This window comes from Patagioenas fasciata, chromosome 2 (genome assembly GCF_037038585.1).
Source record: "Patagioenas fasciata isolate bPatFas1 chromosome 2, bPatFas1.hap1, whole genome shotgun sequence".
NCBI lineage: Eukaryota > Metazoa > Chordata > Aves > Columbiformes > Columbidae > Patagioenas > Patagioenas fasciata.
In genome coordinates this window covers 160,429,421-160,443,163 of record NC_092521.1, presented here as the reverse complement: position 1 = coordinate 160,443,163, position 13,743 = coordinate 160,429,421, and the positions used below count along the sequence as shown (strand labels likewise).

General features: G+C 40.4%; 1 protein-coding gene across 6 annotated transcripts in view; it reads left to right on the top strand.

Annotated features, from left to right (window-relative positions):
- RBM33 (RNA binding motif protein 33) overlaps window positions 1-13,743 on the top strand; it is a 103,996-nt gene that overhangs the window by 56,223 nt on the left and 34,030 nt on the right. For all 6 annotated transcript variants that reach the window (XM_065830618.2, XM_071805323.1, XM_065830616.2 and 3 more), the window contains exons 11-15: window positions 796-955; window positions 1,824-2,155; window positions 3,347-3,589; window positions 4,396-4,683; window positions 11,499-12,146. In XM_065830618.2, coding sequence (XP_065686690.1) covers window positions 796-955; window positions 1,824-2,155; window positions 3,347-3,589; window positions 4,396-4,683; window positions 11,499-12,146 — 1,671 coding nt within the window. The remainder of the gene's footprint in view (window positions 1-795; window positions 956-1,823; window positions 2,156-3,346; window positions 3,590-4,395; window positions 4,684-11,498; window positions 12,147-13,743) is intronic.

Sequence of the window (13,743 nt, the reverse complement as noted above, 5' to 3'; positions counted from 1 at the left end):
GATTGTTTTCATTACTTATTTGATTTACACATAAGGATATGCTTGTGAATATAATGATTTATGTGAAGCAAAGCTGCTTCTGTTTATCAGAGGTTGCCAACGTATTTTGTCAGCTTTTGATATAAAAATAAAGAATGATAGTGTGAATTACGTAAGTGTATCTTCTGCATAGGTTGGCTTCTGGATTAACATCCTGCTTTCTGCAATATGTAAAGGCTCACCTTGCATTTGAAAAAAAGACTTACTGGAGGAAAGAGAATTTTACATTCATGCATCAGATGCTGAACTGCGAATAGACAGAAGTGTTTCTCTCCTGTTACTTCTTTTTGAAAGACGATTTCTTTAATTTTCTGGATGCTACAAATTGTCCTTCCCCCTCCCTTTTTAAGTAAAGCTGCCTCAGTTCTCTAGCTTACATTGTACTAAATTGCTGGTGAAGAATAGCACAGTGTAAGAGGATAAATGTCAGGAATGTCTTCTAAAGTAGACATTCAGATTTTTGTGGATTAATGGGAAAGAAGGTCAATAATTGCATGGATTTCAATAAGCTTGAGAAGAAGTGGCATTCCTGTGGTGCTAGTGATTAATAAAACATTGTGAATTCATTTCAAGATACTGTACTGGGGTTTAATGGCTCTTCCATTGTGAAAGAATGACTCAGTAAGGGCTGTCATTTTGCACAGATGCTAGGAGATAACTCATAAAGCAATTGTATTTTTAAGAGAAAAAAGTTATAGCAGGCAGTAGATAAATTCCTGCGTAGTAGTCTTAATCTTGGTTCTGTCTTAATAATAGGGCCCTCCAGACTTCCAGCAGCATGCGCCTGGACCAGTTCCTACCAACTTCTCCCAAGCCCCAAGGCTGCCAATCCAGGACCAGTGGAGAGGGCCCCCGCCACCTCCACCACCGCTTCCCCCTCCTCCTCCTCAGGACAGAGATCCTTTCTTCCTCGCAGGTAAACATTTTCATTGCCACTAACATATAAAATACATTTCATGTAAGTGGCTGTGCGGTATAAGCGTGTGTCATATAACCTGAAGTGTTCGGAAGAACCTGGCAGCTGGAAGTTCCTGTTTGATGTTGCCAGACTACTACACGCCAAAAATACTGGTGTTCTGGTATCTTTTTACTTTTTTTGGTGTAATTGTATGTCTCCCTGTCTGAATGTTATACAGATAAAATTAATATCCAAGTGATCGTTGCAATAAAGTTGTCATAATTTGTTACATTTTAGATACTTAGTGCTCTCCATACTTTCGGTTTTCACTAGAAACTCTTTAAACCACGACTGTGTGTGTACTGTAAAAAAATCTGTTAAGGTTAGCTAAGATGATACAGCATAGCAAACAAAATAGCTAGTAAGTGTATGTGTGTATATATATAGATATATGTATATACCATATATACGTAATATGTAAATATACAATGTATATGTTATAGATATGTTAAACACACGAAGTACGTAAAACTTTGCTAAATGTCTTGTCAGCAAACGGTATCAACCTTTTATGAGTTCTTGTGCAGTTTAAAGTATAATCACTGGAATCCTTCATTGATTTCATTAAAGCAGAATTTCTAAAAGTATTGGTAATTCCAGCAAAGTATCTCTTGCGCTGGTCTTTCAAGTATCAATTCCATTTATACACAAGTGGCAGAAGCAAGAAAACATAACCTTGAGGCTCTTAAAATTAAAGCATCCCATACAGTTTTGCTTTCTACAAATTTCAGGTTACTTTTCCAAATCAAAGTAAGAGCTTTATGTTTCAAAAGCGTGTTTGTGTCCCAGGGAGGCTGTTATTTAATCACTTCTCTGATTCCCACAGATCCGAGGTTTCCAAGCCATCACTTGTTTGAGCAGCGGAGCCCCCCACCACCGCCACCTCCCCCTCTTCTTAACAGCGCACATCCCGTCCCTACCCAGAACCCGATGCCGTTCACCCAGCCCGGGCCAGCCTTTAACCAGCAGGGACAGCCACCCGTGTTTCCCAGAGAGCGGCCAGTACGACCCAACATGCAGCCTCAAGGTCCTGTGGGGATTCTCCACTTCAACCAGCCGGGTTCGGCCGCCCCGCGGCCCTTCATGCCTCCCCGGCAGCAGTTCCTGCAGGCACCAGGACAGCCCTTCCTCGCCCCACACACACAGCCCAGCATGCAGGTACGGGACATGGAGGGGGTGTCTGAAGTGGCCCGATGCTGCCTTGTAGGCTTACAGGACTAATGTAACCGAAGTGGAATTACCCAAGATCACACGTGTGAGGCAGGTTGATCTGTAACACTTTTTATTGCTATGCCTCAGAAAGTCATTGTACTTGGCCCCACCTCAAATCCTGGGGTCAGTTTTGGGCTCCTCACGGCAAGAAAGCCCTTGAGGTGCTGGAGTGAGTTCAGAGAAGGGAATGGAGCTGGTGAAGGGTCTGGAGAACAAATCTGATGGGGAGCGGCTGAGGGACCTGGGGGGTTCAGCCTGGAGAACAGGAGCTGAGGGGAGACCTTCTGATCTCTGAACTGCCTGAAAGGAGCTTGGAGCATGGAGGGGGTTGGTCTCTTCTCCCAAGGAACAAGTGATAGGATGAGAGGAAATGACCTCAGATTGTTCCAGGGAAGGTTCAGATTGGATATTAGGAAAAAATTCTCTTCAAAAAGGGTTGTGAAGTACTGGAACAGTCTGCCCAGGAGGGCATCGCTGGAGGTGTTTATAAGCCATATGGATGAGGTTCTTAAGGCCATGGGTTAGTGCTAGAGTCGGGTTATGGTTGGACTCGATGATCTTGAGGGTCTCTTCCAACTGAAATGGTTCTATGACTCCCGGTTTCCAGCACTGAGGTGTTGGCTCCCGTTGCTTCAGCCCCGCACGGGGGGGAGCGCGACCCGGCCCGGGCGGGCAGTGGCGGGGCGGGAGCGCCCCCTGCCTCCCGAGAGCGGGAGGAAGCTGAATTGCAGCTTGACATGGGTGGATGTGTAGGCCGATGTGGGGGTGCCCTGTATGTTCAGTGAGCTTTGTGCGGGACCTTTTCATGGTGTCTGTGTTTTGAACGTGGGGAAATCCTGAAGTCCGGTGATCTTTAAGGAAAGAGCAAAAGGAAGGAAAAAACAAACCAGTTTAGAGTCATTAGAAAAGGACACAGAGGACAGGAACCCTTGCATTTGTCTTTTTCCACTGCAGCTGTTGACTTACACGGGTTTAAGTGCACAGCTTCTGTTAGTCTGGTTTTTTGCCAGTATACTTTCGGTTTAGCCTGTTCTATAGCTGCTTACAGATGTTCTGAGGACTTGGGAGACTGAAGCTACTTTTCAGGAGTTTATTACCTTGAAATTAAAACCAAATAATCTTTCTCTTCATATGAAGGGTCCCTTGCATCCTCCATTACAGCCTCAGCCACAACCTCAACCTCAGCAGCATCATCACCAGCAGCAGCAGCAACACCATCACCAGCAGCAGCAACACCACCATCATCTCCAAGCGCCGCCACAGCCCTTGATGCCCATGAACCAGCCGCAGTTCAGGCCTCACGTGCAGCCCACGCAGCAGCAGCCAAATAACAACAGGATGCAGTGTCAGCCGCGACAGGGTCCAATGAAGCCAAGGCATGTAAGTACCCCATACATCAGTGTTGCATTGCATAGTTCTGCATGGGTAACATGCATGTAAGCACAGGTGTCAAAACTCACCAGCATGGTTTTGCAGTCCCCTTTATTCCATCGTGCTCTGTCACTGTCTTCCACCATTTCTTGCTCCTTTTTTGCATTGATCATTTTATAATCTCCATTGAAAAATAGCATGTGTATCTTTCCCTTCTTCTTTCCTCCCCCAGTCTTCAATGTTTTTAATCATCTGGGTCCAATAAGAGATGATACAGTTGTTCAAGAAGTGGCTCTAAAGGGCTTGTGGACGATATGTTTGTTTAGGAGGATTTTAAAACTGTGGTAGCCTGTGACTGTGTGGGAGCCCAGTTGTCTGACACCGTCTATCATTTTGAAATCTCTGTACTACTGCGAATAAGCTTTCTGGTTCAGATGGTGCCACTCAGGTCTTGTGAGTTTGCCCCAGTGCAGGATATTCTGTTACTCAATAGGTTGGAGTAGCACAACAGTGTGAAACAGCACTCAAGACAACATGACTAGTTCAGAATAATTGCTTTGTCTAGGCAAATAAATCACGCACTGAAGCCAATTTCTGAGAAGTATGTTAAACAAGTGAGATTCACTTTTGCCTTTAATTAAAGAAGAAAAAACTATTGTTTAAAATGTTCTCATTTCTATAATTTTATTTTTTCATTGTACCTCATCAAAAAGATTTTTTCCTAAACTTAACTAAATCATGAAAATGTGAAGCAGGAAACACTTTAGGGTGGTTTGTAGTGAAAGTCTGCAGTTTTTTAATTTTCTCCTTTTCAGAATACACCATCACAAAATATTGTCAAGCGTCCAAATCAGCAACTACAGTCAACTGCTCCAAGAAATAGTAACTTGCGTGAGTTGCCAATAGCACCATCACACGCTATGGAAATGAGCAACAACAGGCGAACCTCTACCCCCGCTGCTCAGGTTAAACCGATTACCAGCACCATGTCTGCCAACAAGTCTGTAACTGGTGTTGGAAACTCACAGGGAAGGCCTGAGATGAAAGCTAAAGCAATCACACCAGTGGGCCAAGCAAAACCAGAAGTAAAATCTGAAACAGAGGTAAGACTTTTTATTTAAAAAATCAAAACCAAGACTACACAAAAAAACCCAACTAGACAAAAACCCCCAAACCCCAACAACAGACATTAAAACTCCCACCTTTTTAAAACTTTTCTAGTCTGACTTGTGCACTCTGAACATTCTTAATGTATTATTTACCCGATGTTTTTAGTGCTGTTAGAGGACTTCTTTCTGAGTTGCACTTTTCCTGTTTAATGTGGCAGCAAAACCAGTCTCCATTGATTTAGGAGGAAAAAAAATGTCTGGAAGGTTGGCGGGGCTGTGGTGAATCTGTTTTGCAGGAGGACTCATCATTTCTACTATGAAAAGACAGAGATTGTCTAAAGGTCGTCAGTGATAATAGCCTCTGAAATAACCCATCATGCACATTTTTGTCTTCCAGGATTGTGATAGGGTTTTTTTCAGGTAATCACTTCTTTTTAAGCCAGCAAACCTCTTCTCTTCCATATCCTATGATGCTTTATGGCTCAAAAAAAAAGGGCTGTTGAAGAGAACTGTCTTCCTCATGCTATTTTCCTTTAGTCTGCCCAGTCTCCTCAGGGTCTTGAGCCCTCACGCAGGAGGTTGCAGCTCTATTGTCCGTGAAGCGTCTTGCTCTTAAAGAAGAAAATCTCTTTTATGAAACCCATTGCCATTAGGGGAAGTAGGAGATGCTCTCATGTTTTTCATTTTGGAGAAAATGATGCTGTTTGCTAGTTCTGTGCACAATCAAAAAGTGAGATGCCAGTGTTTTGGGCTCCACTGGATCATGCAGTGCGAACAGATGGCCATTTCCCTGCACGGGTCCTCCTGGAAGCTAGAGGAGACTCTGTGAGCACTGTTAGTTTGAGAGAGGGTGGGGTTGCAGTGATGGTGCTGTTACCCTGAACATCAGGAGGTACCAGAGGAACATGATGGCTAAATGCACCTTTTATAATTTCTCAGTGTCAGGTTATTCTGTAAGTCTTTATAGTTTAGTTGAACCATCAATCTTGTCTCAAACGCCAGGTTTTCTTCAACAACTGTTGAAAGCTTTAATTGTGATAATACTGTCTTCCCTTTAAGCTGCTCATGATTAGCTTTTCATCTTCTTCTTGAATTAGGGATGGTCATAACTAATTTTCACAAATGAGTCACAAAAGAGACCCATAGCTAGCAGTGTTTGACCTCTTGTGCACTTGCTTTTCAATGGGAATATAAAAGAAAACCTTTATTTGAGCTTTTCAGTTTTAAATTTAGATTTTATTTTTTAATGATTTATGTAATCCCCTTCTACTCAACTCAGTCTCTTGGAATACTCTTAAGTGACAGAAAATGCAGTGCCTCTCAGAGAAGCCTCTCATTTCAGGACGTTAGTAAGGTAAGTTTAGAAACACATCACTGATAGACCTACCTATCTAAAACATCTTTAAGTTCCATTGTAGTTTAGACACATGAAAATTGAGGCACTGGTTGTGAACAATCTCTAGCAATGTTTAGAAAAATGAGTGAATATTTTTTCACTCCTCTTAATCAAATGGATTTTTACAAAAAGGGCAAAAGAAGCGGTCATCATCTTCTTTCCATATTCTAACAAGCCTGTAGTTATAAGACTAACTAATCTTACTCATGTGAATTCTTGGGTTTACAAAAAAAGCTTTCTTTTTATTTCTGTGTCAAAGCTATCCTTGAAAACAATTTCATACCCGTTTCATGTAAACTTTTGCAAAACAGGATGAAAAAATAAGTTGCTTTGGAAAAAATCATCCTTCAGTATTTCCTATTTTAACCATTTATGGCCTTCATAGATACTCTGAGCAAGTACTAGGAGAGTGTGTGGACAAGTGCGCACAAGAACCCTTCTCCTTTGTGAGCGGCTGTGAAGCACAGCCCATTCTGGGAACCGTGAGGTGGTAGGTAGCGGTTGTCTCTGAGCTGTGCCGCTGCGGTTCTGCTGCTCATCTACAGCCAGCATTGCTGTGCTAGTGACATTCCTTTCCAAGCATTTAATCATATACTTCACTGTTGTTGTAATGTAGGTTATTACGTTCCTCTCCTTAGGCAGATTGTAATGTTTTCCAGTCTTTTTTATGTGTGTCTGTGTTTTGCTTGTAATTAACTAACTTTGTCCTGTTCTTTTGCTTTCTGTGGAGATGAGAAAGAGTTAAGTTCTGTCATCTTTTCTAGCTATATTGCTCATAACTGAATTGGGCAGGTTATTTTGCAAGTGTCTTCAACTGGAAAATTATTAAGACTTTTCATCCTTCTTCCTGCAGAGTCAGTGGCTGTATTTATGCATACCCTATCATTCAGGAAGCACCAAACAAATAGCGGTATTGGCTATCAAAGGTTTTTTTTGCTTTCAAGATAGATATTTGAAAGGTTTGCAACCTGAGTGACTACAAGATTGAAAACTGTATTTCTGCTTTCCTAATGATGTGCTCGTGTTCCTGTGAGGCTGCAAAATACTGTCTTTAAATACTTTCATCTTTTTAGAATAGCTGTTAATCTCCAAGATTTGGACTTGCATATTCTCAGTCTGAAAAATCGTATGTGAATGAAGCTGACAAGTATGGGTGATGTCTGGGCCTCATTCTGGTCAGGCTGAAGTCAGTTTAGGGTAAGTGGGAATAAGGTGATATTAAGCATTTCTGAGTTTAGAGAAGAGGGAGAATGTAGAAAGGTGACGTGAATCTTAGAATAAATGGATATATTTGAGCTCAGAACAGGAGAGAATTTAGTAAAGCGCTGTATGATCATAGGTGTGATAGGTATGATATTACCACTCATATTTCAAACTTTCATGTTCCAGTCTCCCAAATCCAGGAAATTTTAAGTTGGGTTGTTGGGTTTTATGTTACTGTCTCTTTTTAAAAATGACTTGCAAAATGGAAAATAGTTGCTACAGTGCTACTGGAGCAAATGTATCTAAATCCTTTTCATATTTTTGGAAATGAGTTTTCTGTAGTCTAAACAGGTTTGATTTCCAAATTTTGATAATGGTGCCTCCTTGTCTTGAAGATTCTTCTTGTCACAGTCTTTTTCCAGTTGAGAGATCTCGAGAGGGCAGTGTGCTTCTCCGAGCAACTTCTAACCTCCTTCTTAATTCTCCTCTGTTTGTCTAACGTGCACATCACCCGTGTTCCGTAGGGTGACTCACACCTTCTTAGGGCTCACGAGCTGATACAATCAGTAATGTGAAACGTATTACATGTATGTAGGTGTCTTTATTTAAGACACTTTGTGGTTTTGACGATAAGCAGCCAAATGATGTCATTTGGATCTGGCTCTACCTTTAATGAAGACTCGTCATGAATTTTTGGACAAATTTTTTTAGCCTCTTGTTTCTAATGTTACCACTGGGTGGGGGGGAATAAAAAATAAACCTGCTAAACAGCTTTTGTGTATGGCACAGCTCAAACCATTTTGCTCTGTCCTTACACCCATTCTACTGAGAGACACAGGTGAGCCTGGTTGCTTGATTCCTTTTTTTTGTTCCCTGATAGCAAGCTGGAAGACTTGTAGTATCCGGTTCTTAGGACTCTGCATTTAATTCTATTAACTACTAATAAAACCTGCAGACCTCTAAAAATGTGTGGTTTATTTGTTTGGTTTTTAAATCAAGCAAGGACTTAAGTTGCAGTAGAAATCTTAGTCCCTTGTTTTAGAGCATGTCTTTGCTGTCTTTTTCTTAATCAGTAGTTCTCCTGGAGAATGATGTGGGACAGCTGCTCTTCAGTTACACTCAGAAAACCAGCCTGGAACATTTTCTTTTAGCACTTTCCATCAAAGCTTCTTTGGACCTTAAGGCAAAAGAAAACTGTCAGGTCTTCCCTTCAGACTACAGGGAGATATCTTGTGTTCAAGAACTGTTCAAACACATCTGAGTATCTCTGTTTTAAAAAACAAACAAAAAACCAACCAACCCCTAAGTACACACAAGCCCTTTAACAACAACAAACCAAACAAAAACAACCCACTATGAAACCCAACAAAAAAAATCCTCTGCTGCTTAGCCAGAGACAGAAGGCAGTTCCCGTGGTTTTGTGGAGAGGGTTTAAGTGCCCTTGTTTTCAGCCTAGTGGGAAGTTTACCCATTCTGAATCTGTACTGTTGGGTCATTGCTCAACTAATTCCAATAAAACCTGACTCCCAATTCAAATATTTTGTTAGTGATCACAGAGTTATTATAATGTTTTGTCTTCCTCTAGCTGCAAGAGTGTTTTACTGAGAATAATAGTAGCAAATTGTTTATAAAGCTGAAGGATTTAGCTCTACTTGTAGCCTGTCAATGGGCTGATCTGCAGTTGTCATACGAGTATGGAGTTTAGTTCCTGAAAGGAAAATTTCAAGATTATATTGAGATCAAGTTGCCTGAAGATTCTGCTAAGCATTCCTCTAACTTCATATGTGTCAGTAATATAGTTTGGTCAGTTTTCTTCTGCATTTAATGCAAGTGTAGTTGAAACCAGTTTATCTGTCCGTGCTGAACAGACATGTTGGTCAGAGTCCCACAGAATGTTCTTTCCTTGTCTGCTGGCAAGATTCATTTAAGTGTGCCACAAAGTCACATCTCTGTACTGCTACATGTAGCCTCTGAGTTAGTGTTTTGTGCTTACCAGATCATGATCCAAGGCCTTCAGAACTGGTTACATGATAATATGATCAGACAGGTCTCTGATAATAAAGTCAATAGAAGAACTGATCTCATGCAGGTTCTTGCTGGTATTGACACTCTTAATTGAACATAAATTAAAAAAATACAGTCTACTTCCAAAGGTAAATTTTGTAAAATGTAAAATATTCTGATCTAAAGCAAAGCAGGTGAGTAAACTAATTTACAAAGTTCAGTGGAAGAGGTTTTGTGTTTAGACGATTTCAACAGTTGAGATATTTACTGTCTCTGAAAGTGACCGAAAATTTTATTCATAGCATCAGCATCTGCATAACAGCATATCCTCTCCTGTTTGGAGCTTACCTGTATTTTGTTCTCCTGTGCAAACTATTTTGAAGGGTCTTATTATTTCACTATCTTTTCTAAAGGCCTTATTATTTTTTAATTATTTTTTAAACTACAGTGCAGCATCTCCAGTTTTCATTTCAGATGAAATATTGAATTTCCTACTACTATCAATTTTAGCTTGTTAGAAATACGTTCCTGTTACCATCCATCAGTGAGGACCTGTAACCTAGTTGTTAAAATGATTAGCCATTCATCGCCACCATCATAGTCTGGAAAGTATAGAGAAAGATCAGAACCCTTTGGTATATAAAGTATTCTCCTGAAAAGGACAGTGTTAGACTTTATCTTGCAACTATAACCCGTATTTAAAAACAAACAAAGGGCACCAACAAGACAAAACAGTCTTGTCAAAGTCTTATTTTAGCCATTGTTTAGAGTGGAATTGTAGTGTGAGACATACAGCTATTTGTTAGACTCTGTGGGAATAATCCTTATCAGTAGGTGCTCAGGGAAGAAGCATTTACATCTGAAGGAAGTGAATGTTCAGGATTTGTGCATCTGGATTCTATGATTACAGGTGTTGGTCTATTGAGCTTTTACATCTGTGACCAACTTCACGGTTGGATCTGTTCTGCTGTTTCTTTTTCCTTCGGCTGTGTAGCATTCTGGGATATAGCAGGGACAAAAGCACTTGAATTTAAAAAAAAATTGTTGCACATTGGGGTCCTGTATGTGCAAAAAATGGCATTTGTGTTTCGGAGAGCTTGCTTACTACAAGGTAAATAACTGTTCATCACGGATTCACTGTTTTTGAGAAACATTTTAACATTCCTTATGCTGTAATTTACCAAAATGCAAAATATCATTACTCTGAGAGCCTGTTCTTGTTAGGGGTGATTAATATCTCGAGTACAATGTTATGCTCATTACCATCTATAAGCAATATCTACACGTCTCTAACTTAATATTTCAAACATTGAAAATAAACAGTATGATGAAAAAATATGCTTTGTGTTCTTGAAAAATGCATGTGATTGTATCACAAGAACAATTTGATTTCGTTTCTGGAATGATGAGAATCTATGTTTCCTTGACTTTTGCCCATTTCATACAGCTTTTCATAAGAACCCGTTGTGCCAAAGTTGAAGAAAGGTTATTTGATGGTGTGTAATATTTTCTGAAGGGCCCAGGGCTAGAATATTAAAGGCATTCTCGATATACCATTAATATTCCAACACTGCATTTGGCAACATTTTGATTCTGAAGAGAGTGCACGAGTTCAAGGTCAGAGAGATTGACTTGTGCTGTTCATTATAACCAATTATTGTGTGACAAATGAGTTTGAGATCAGGCTGAAAATTCTGTGAGAAAAATCAATAGTTCTAATCAGGGCCTTTCAGGTCATTTACCACCCTACCTTTTGTTACTTTGTCAGAAGAGAGCAAGATAAAACCTGTGTGACAGCGGGTTGCCTCTGTATTGTTACTTTCCATTTGAAACATATTTTGATATCTTGAATTATATTAATAGTTTAATTAGTTTTAGAAACTTCTAAATGAGTTTCAATTTGTAAAACTTTGTTTTATTTTTTTTATAGCGGTCTGATATTAAAGCACTTTTTTTTTTCCTTCTGTCTAGGAAGTAGTATATCTAAGTCCTAAACCAGATTTGAGCTGTTTGCCTGTAATGAATAGCAAATAAACCTTACTAGGAGATATGCTTCACTAATGGTCTTAGTTTGGTGTCAGGGATAATTTAAAAACCTCTTCAGAGATACAGCCTTACGACATCTGAAACCACAATTTAACGTTGGTTTGACCGAGCTGGACATTTGTTGAGAATTTGATAAATTCATTTGTATTTTCCTTTGTAGTATCCAGACGAGGATGAAGAAACTCGATTGTATCGTTTGAAGATAGAAGAGCAGAAGCGTCTGAGAGAAGAAATTCTGAAACAAAAGGAGCTGAGGCGACAGCAGCAGGCTGGTGCTAGAAAACGAGAATTACTCGAGAGACTTGCGCAGCAGCAGCAGCAACAACAACAACAACCTTCCACGCAACAGTCCTACATGCAGCAGGAGGACGACTCCTCCGAGTATCCCACCAACGGCAGCCCTTACATACCCCACTCTGGCTTTCAGACCAGGCAAAATGTGAAAAACAGACTCCTTGTTAAAAAGCAAGATATGGTAGTCCCAAATCTCCAACCAAAACCCACAGATTTCCCACCAGTCGGGACGAACATGCAGTATCAAGGACAGCAGGTGAAGCCAGTGAAGCAGCTGAGGCAGACGAGACCAGTAGCTCCCAGTCAGCCTCAGACGCCGCAGAAAGTCTTACAGACAAAACCAGCTGCAGCGTCGCTGCCCGGCACACAGACTGCTCGAGTGGCTTCCGTACAAGCAAGGCCCCAGGAGCCGAAACCCGGCGTGAAAAGGACTGTCATGCAGCGGACACACAGTGGTAGTGGCGATGGGCCCCATGTCGGCAGCAAAGTCAGGGTGATTAAGTTGTCAGGAGGGGTAAGTTTTCAAGGCTCATCTCATTTGTGTGTGTTGTCATGGTTTGGTTTTGTGTGTTTCATTCTGTGTAACCCCAAAATAAAAAATGGGCCAAAGCAGATGAGGGAAGTAGCAGGTTTAACAGAGCTAAGAATCCTTATTTTGTATTTTCAGAACTGTAAGTTATTAGCAGTTATTCAGAAATTAATGTTTGCTGTAATGCTTTACTGCCACGCAGCTATCACTGAAATCACATAGAAACAATCCTCTTTTCCTTTAAGTTTGTTGTAACTTGGGTCTGAAAGACTCCTCAACTGAGCTCTTGCTTACGGTTGGTAGTTCTGATAGTTGGTCAGAGTAAATGATTTGGATGACTGTTCTTAAGGCTCAGTTAAAATGCCAGGCTCTCCTTATTTGATAGTTGAAGCCACCTGATTTAACTGTGTGCAGGTGCTGGTGTTAGTGTGGTTTCTGTACTCAAGGGAAGATTGTTTTTATTTTCTTGGGAAGCATGTTGTGAAACTCATTTAAGGAGTATATTGCAGGGGGATGTTTTCTGTTAGAAGCTGGGTTTAAAACGTTACCAATTCACTTCTGCATCTAAATGAGATTTCCTTATCTTTTGATGAGGGGTCTATTATCTGCAGAGTGTCCCTTGAGCACGGGTGTTGTGGAGGACTCACAATGCTGGTCTTGATGGTAGTGTGCATATTTAAGATCTGGAGATTTGGTTAGAAAATATCTTTGACCAAATTTCTCCTGTCTTACTGAAAAGACAAGTTAATTTGTTAGGGCTCTGAAGAAACTGAGATGAGGGGACATAGCCAGATCGTGTTGTCAGAGTGAAATCTGTCCTCAGGTTTATGCCGAGGAGGAAGGAAGTATTCAATATAGTTTAATGCTGTTCTGCACTGGAGGTGGTTTTCTTTTTTAAAAAAAAATGCTTCTTAAATTTTTCAGAGCATTAATTAGGGAGACTTGCAGGACTGCTGCGTAAATCTGTAATGAACAGTGCGTTAACAGGGACTGAACAAGACCTCGGAGGCTAGGATTCACTCTATAGAAATGGGGAGGAAGTTGAAATGCCAAAGTCGTAACTACTTTTTATAAATGTTTTTCTACAGCTCATAAAATTTAAATACACTTAAAATTGTGAACTGCATAACGACCATGTGGGCTTTCAAAATATGAACGTAAAGGGCCTTATTGACTCCACAGAGCTGACAGTAACCCGACTATGGGGATGTCTGATTCCTCAGACATGGTAACTTAAGTATAGAAGAAGTACAAAAAGTTGAAAGAAATTGATTTTGTTGGGCTAAAAATATTTTTATATAAATACGTCTGCAGGAATCCCAGTGGCCTACAAGAGGTTTGGCAGGTTTGTTATTCATGAATAATTGAATAAAGTAATCATGCACAACTTCTTTTATTATCTGATGAAACAAAATGATGCCAGTCACCACTGTGTACAACTCTTCATAACAAATGGTTATCAGTGCCCACAGTAGCATTAACAATGAAATCGTTTTTGTCATAATGCTCTATTTCAGAAAACCATAAATTATATGTTTCAGATAAGTCTCATGGTAAGCAAGAGCAATTAGCTTCATTAAAT